This window comes from Crocodylus porosus, unplaced genomic scaffold, assembly GCF_001723895.1.
Source record: "Crocodylus porosus isolate Cpor-Errol unplaced genomic scaffold, CroPor_comp1, whole genome shotgun sequence".
NCBI lineage: Eukaryota > Metazoa > Chordata > Crocodylia > Crocodylidae > Crocodylus > Crocodylus porosus.
Genome location: NW_017728914.1, coordinates 37,628,192 through 37,634,147, shown reverse-complemented (window position 1 = coordinate 37,634,147; position 5,956 = coordinate 37,628,192). Strand labels below are relative to the sequence as shown.

Here is a 5,956-nt window from a genome sequence, read left to right as displayed (position 1 = left end):
GCCCGCCATGCGGCAACAGCGTCCCCACGGCAGCTTCCGGAGCCGCTCGCCCTCGTGACCGGAAGGGCCGAGGAACACTTCCGCTCCCGCGCCCCACTTCCGCTCCGGCGTCACGTGCTTCCGGAGTCCAGCCCCGAGCTGAGCCGGCTGGGCCATGGCGCGCGGCTGAGCGGGTCCGGGTCCCGCTCCTGCTCCCGGCCCCGGCCCGGCGGCAGCATGAGCGGCCCGCGCGTGGACGCCAAGGTGGTGCTGCTGGGCAAGGAGTACGTGGGCAAGACCAGCCTGGTGGAGCGCTACGTGCACCAGCGCTTCCTCGTGGGGCCCTACCAGAACGTGAGTGCTGGCCACCCCCCCCCGCCCCCACTCACCCCCTCCCCCCCCGTGCTTCCCCTCTCCCTCCTCTTGTAGACCATCGGCGCCGCCTTCGTGGCCAAGGTCATCGCCGTGGGGGACCGGGCCGTGACGCTGGGCATCTGGGTGAGTGGGCCCGGCCGGGGGGGTGGGGCGCGGGCGTGGAGCTGCAGCTGACCCTGACCCCGCCCGCAGGACACGGCAGGCTCGGAGCGCTATGAGGCCATGAGCCGCATCTATTACCGTGGGGCCAGGGCAGCCATCGTGTGCTACGGTAAGGGGACCAGTCTGTCCCGGGGGGCGGCCAGGGCCTGCCCTGCCGGCTCCCGCGGGGGGCTCCTGTGCCCGGCAGGTCCTGATCTGTGGTGCGTGGGGTCGGCGGTGTCCGACTCTTCCCTCCGGCAGATCTCACGGACGGCAGCAGCTTCCAGCGCGCCAAGTTCTGGGTGAACGAGCTGCAGAACTTCGAGGAGGTGAGTGGGGGCGGGGGCGCTTCCCCTTTGGGAGCCGTCGAGGGATTTCCCATCCTCCGAGGAGCTATTTCCTCAAGCTGTTGGGTAGCAGGTTCCTCAAGCGCCGGCCCCAGCTTCCTCCCTGCCGGCTGTGCCCCGGGTACCTGTGAGGGGGTGCTAATTCCCCTTCCCCGTGCACCGCAGCCCCAGGGGCTCCCCAGTGTGGGGGTGTTTGCCGTGGCTCCGTGCCTGGGCGCGGTGCATGGCTGACCCCCCGCTCCCTGCTTGGCCCAGAACTGCCGCATCTACTTGTGCGGCACCAAGAGCGACCTACTGGAGGAGGACAGGCGCCGGCGGGGGGTCGACTTCCATGACGTGCAGGACTACGCGGATGGTAGGTCCTGTCTCGGTCATGGCTCCTTTCCTCCTCCCACTGGGCATGGATCTTCTTTCAGGCCTTGGATCGATGTCTGCTTCATGCTGGTCAGGTGCAGCTTGGGGACCTGCCTGGTTCTGGTCCAGGTGGAAATGGGCCCTAGCGGGTGCTGGCCTTTGCGTCCACCTGTGTGGCAGGAATGGCTCTGGGGCTGGCGGTCCCTTGGGGGCAAGCCCTCAGCCACGCTGTGTTTGCTTGGGTTAGTGGGGGACAGGGCCAGCTGGGAAAGGGGGTGGGGGGGGCCGTGGTAGTTCCTGCCCTGTGGCCCATGCTTCTCAGGTACTCGCCTGTCATCTTCCTCAGAGATTAAGGCTGAGCTCTTCGAGACCTCCAGCAAGACAGGCCAGAGCGTGGGTGAGTGATCGCTTCTCCACGGAGCCGCAGCTGGAGCCAGGCCGGACCCTTCCCTCTAGAGTGGCCATGCAGATCAAGGACTTAGTGCTGCCCCATCTCTCGGTTCTTGGGCACAGAGCTCTGACTGGGTTGTGGGCATGATGCAGCCTCCTCCTTGGCCAGGACCCTGGGGCTGGTAGGGGGTGGGGGGCATGGCTGGGCCTGACTCTTTCTTGTCTCAGATGAGCTGTTTCAGAAGGTAGCAGAGGACTATGTGCGCTTCACTGCCTTCCAGCTGATGACAGGTGAGTGGGGGGAGAGGCATCTCTTGCTCTTCAACAGGCACAGGTCTGGTGTGGCAGCGTGGAGCCTTCTGCTCCCACAGTCTCTGCTTGGGGGCAGCTCCCATCGGCTGTGGGCCACGGCTGGCGGGGCACCCTCCTCACTGCTCCTTCTCTTGCAGAGGAGAAAGGAGGCATCGACCTGAGCCAGAAGAGCAGTCCCTACTTCTACAGCTGCTGCCACCACTGAGCTGGAGCAACACCCCTGCTCCTTGTGCTGGCCTGGTTTTAGCTGTGGGGCTGCAGAGACGGGGCCCTAGCTTGGCCCGGCCTGGCCCTCTGCTCCGAGCACTGGACAGGGACATGGTTGGGATGCTGGAGGGGACATAGCTCTGCTCTTGCTGCAGGACCCTGTGGCCATGGGTCCCCTGCTGCTGCCTGCTCCACGGCTGCATCCCCACCTAGCTCCTCCCAGCACAGGCTGCGCTGGCTGGCACTGCACCCTGGGCCCATGTGGATTGTCTCAACTTCTGTTAAGTTATAGAAATGTAAATAAAGTGCGTTGCGGTATGTGAGATGGCAGCGCTGGGCTTGCTGTGCTGGGACCAGGCTGGTGGCCTGAGGCCTTGGGGAGCAAGTGTAGGGATGGGGCAGGCAGGGGCCTTCTGGCTCCTCTGCCCATAGCAGGATCGGGGAGAAACCCCTGGTGTGAGCCCAGGAGGGGCCCAGACTGGCTGGGCTGAGAGTCCTGCAGGCAGCCTTACTCCTGCCTGTGCTGCTCTTAGCAGCAGGGAGCTCTGCTTCAGGCCTGGTCCTGGCCTTGCATGCACCTCCTGCATCCTCCTGACCTCTTAGAGCCCTTCTGGCTTGGGTGCTGGAGAAGTGCTCCTGTTCCTGGAAGGCGCCTGGCGCTCTGCCCTGCCACCACGTCTGAGCAGCTATCTGTGACAGTCCTGAGGTCCTGCCAAGCTAGCAGGTGTATCCTGATGCAGGGGGAGGGGACAGTTACTGCTGTGAGCACCCCTGCACCAGGGAGAGAACCAGAGCCCTGAGGCCTCCAGCCTAGGTCACCCAGGGGCACCATCTGTTGACCCTGCGGTGGAGGGGGAAGGTATACTTGCCCGTCAGGCGGCTGCAGCTACCCAGGGCAGATGGGTAGATTTCCCATGTGGGAAACCCCTGCTTGCTGCAAGCACCCCTTACCCTTTGCTCCCCCTCATGGGCAGAGGGGCCTGCATGCTACAGGGTAGTAGCTGGGGTGCACCAGCCCTTTCCTTTGCCCTGGCTGCTCAAATCTCTCAGCCTTGTGGGTTGTGTGCTGCGGGGAGGCAGGGACTCTGCACCTCAGCTTCCTGGAGTGAAAGCTCCCTCCCCGCAGAGGGCTTGGGTTGGGGAGAGACTCCCACTGGAGCACAGGGCTGAGCGGATGGACCAGGAGCAGCCTGGGCCCAAGGGCTCCCCACTGCACTGCTGCTGCCAGGGGTCAGTCACCGCCCACCACGGCCCAGGTCCATGCTCTGAGCAGGACTGTGCCCATGTTGCTGCCAGGCTGAAGCCTAACCCGCAGGCTGGCCTGGCAGAAAGAGACGTGCCAGCCCTGCTCCTTACCTATGCTACTCAGTCACCTACCTGGCGAAGCTGGAGCAACCTATCCCCAAGCTTCCCCGTGTGCACCAACATCTCTGCCAACTGTGGTCCTGGCTGCAGCCATGCACAGGTGCTGGGTGCCTGCTAACTCCATCAGCCCCTCCTTTCCTGCCATGAAGGGCTGCACTGGGGCCCGTACCCCACCCGCAATTGGTGCAGGGAGCGCTGGCCCTGACCTGCCAGTGCCCCCAAGACAAACCACACGAGAGGGCATCAGGAGTAAAGTTAAACTTTACTTTACAGTAATCGTTCATCTATGTACAGAGAATTACAGTACGTGTTCTGGGAGCACCTGGCAGGGCCACTCTGCCCATCACACGCAGCCTGGGGCGAGAGGAAGGCCGTGGCCCCAGATTCCCCCCTCTCACTGCACCTGCCGGCCACGGCTCTCCCCAGGCCAAGCAGTGCGGGTGCCGATGTGCTGCATCCACCTTCCTGCGTGCCTCGGGGCGCTGGGTGGCTGTGCCTGGTCCCTCCTGCCGCCACCGCTCCCCCCCGCTGGCCCTCTTCCAGTGTTGCCTGCATCGGTCCCCAAGGTGCCTGTGTTGCCTGGACCAGCCCCACCCAGCCAGGCCCCGCTGTGACGCAGGTAATGCTTCACTCGCACCTGGGTGCTGTCTAGACTAAAGCTTACTGCCCTCGCTGCCTCCTGCGACCCAGAACTGAGCCCTGGAGCAGGACCCCAGGATAGCTGAGGGCAAGGGCACCATCCCCAGCCAGAGCCTAGAGACATAGGAAGGGGCCCAGAGGCAGCAGCAGCAAACCCCAGCTCCATTCTCCTCGTCTGCAGCTGCTAGGGCCCTTCCGGGGCCCTGCTCCCGCCGCACCAGTCAAGGGGAGGGAAGGGATGAGCCCGGGCGGGAGCGGGGGTGGGGGCTGCGCTGGAGGGTGCCAGCTGTTCCCCAAGCAGGTGCGACTCCCACCCTGTTCTCGCCTTCCTGGGGGCCCAGTGGGAGCAGCTGGGACCCCAGGGCTGGCGCAGGACAGGCCGCCACACCCTTCTGCCACTGGCCCCAGTCTTGCCCATGCTCAGACCAACCAGTGCCCCGACTCCTGCCACGGCTCCATCCCACCCTGGCGAGAGGCTGTTCCCCAGTGTCAAGGTCAAAATCCGAGGCTCGGGTCCTCTGGGTCAGCACTCAGCAGGCACCACCGGACCGACGAGCCGGGGCCTGCTCAGCCCTGCCCCAGGCACAGGAGCTTCCAAACGGCTGGCGGGCGGCAGAGGAGCAGGGTGTCTCCAGGCTCAGAAGAGGGGAGATTCGGCTGGTGAGGGACCCACAGCCCGAGCCGGCAGGGGGTGGGGGGACAACACACAGAGCTGCCAAAAGTCTACAATAGCACCAGGAGCGCCGCAAGGGCAAACACAGATTAAACATGTCCTAGGAACACAACAGCGACGCGAATGCCGAGGTTTCCCTACGAGGTAGATTCACTCCTGCAGGGATCACCGGCACCAGGAGGCATGGAGCACCGCGAGGCACGGGCACGGGCCGGCCTCCAGGGCAGCATCCCGCCAGGATCGGTGAGCAGGGAGCCCACGCTCGCTGCCCACCGATGCTGTGGTGTAACAGCCCCGCAGGCGCCACTTCTCTGGGGCCTGAGTGCAGCGGGGCCTCGTCTACGTTAGAGAAGCTAGTGCCGGGGCAGCACAGACACGAGGGTAAACGGCGGGTACTGTGCCCCCATGCTGGCTGGCGGGGGTGCAGGAGCAGTGCAGGGCTGCTCCCAGACAGACGAAGCTCTGGTAAGAGGCAGCACGTGCCAGGGAGCGGCCCCAAGAGGCTGCCCCATTGCAGACGCGCTGCACGAACCCGGTGCACTGGCTGGATGGCATCAGGATCGGCTTGCTTCCAGGCGCACCTGCGCCCACCCTCCACCTGCGCTCGCACATTCACCAAGCTGCCTTGAGGCGCCCAGCGCCTTCAGGGCTTCGTCCTGCGCTCCTGACTGGGAGACCGGACGCTGCTGCTGCACAACCTCCCCGCCGACTTCCGGGGCAGAGAGGCCCAGTCCTGGCCCACCGGCTGCACCAAGCGGGAGTGGCACCCTCTGCCCCGAGGCTGTGGTGACGCCCTGTCCCTCGCTCTCGCCAGCACTCGACGGCCCAGGCACCGCGCTCTGCCCCCAAATCCCGCAGCGCAGAGCCACCAGCTCCAACAGCATGGCCTCGCCCCCGCCCCGGGGCAGCCCTGACACAGGTGCCTCCCCCAGGGCACACGTCAGCTGGCCCCAGCACCCCCTCTGCTGTGGACGCCGGTGCTGGACCACCCCACGGCCTGGCTCAGGGCAGAGCCCGGCTCCCGGGGCCCAGCCAGCAGGGTGGGCACAGGGGTGTCTCTGGTGCCCGTTCAGGCTCTGGGTGGGGCTGGGAATCAAAGCTCCTCTTGCCAGCACCACCCCTTGCCTCTTCCAGCCGGGGCAGCTCTGAGAGAGCCCCTGACTGCAGATCCCTG

General features: G+C 65.7%; 2 protein-coding genes across 2 annotated transcripts in view; one reads left to right on the top strand and one right to left on the bottom strand.

Annotated features, from left to right (window-relative positions):
• PRELID1 (PRELI domain containing 1) overlaps positions 1-156 on the bottom strand; it is a 1,567-nt gene extending 1,411 nt beyond the window's left edge. Inside the window, exon 1 of the mRNA XM_019534756.1 lies at positions 29-156. Coding sequence (XP_019390301.1) covers positions 29-156 — 128 coding nt within the window. The remainder of the gene's footprint in view (positions 1-28) is intronic.
• Positions 118-2,151, top strand: RAB24 (RAB24, member RAS oncogene family). The gene is made up of 8 exons (XM_019535343.1): positions 118-333; positions 409-477; positions 547-625; positions 757-824; positions 1,098-1,197; positions 1,543-1,593; positions 1,815-1,877; positions 2,036-2,151. The coding sequence occupies exons 1-8, from the start codon at positions 217-219 to the stop codon at positions 2,101-2,103; spliced, it is 615 nt and encodes a 204-aa protein (XP_019390888.1). The 5' UTR covers positions 118-216; the 3' UTR covers positions 2,104-2,151.
• The last annotated feature ends 3,805 nt before the right edge of the window (positions 2,152-5,956 follow it).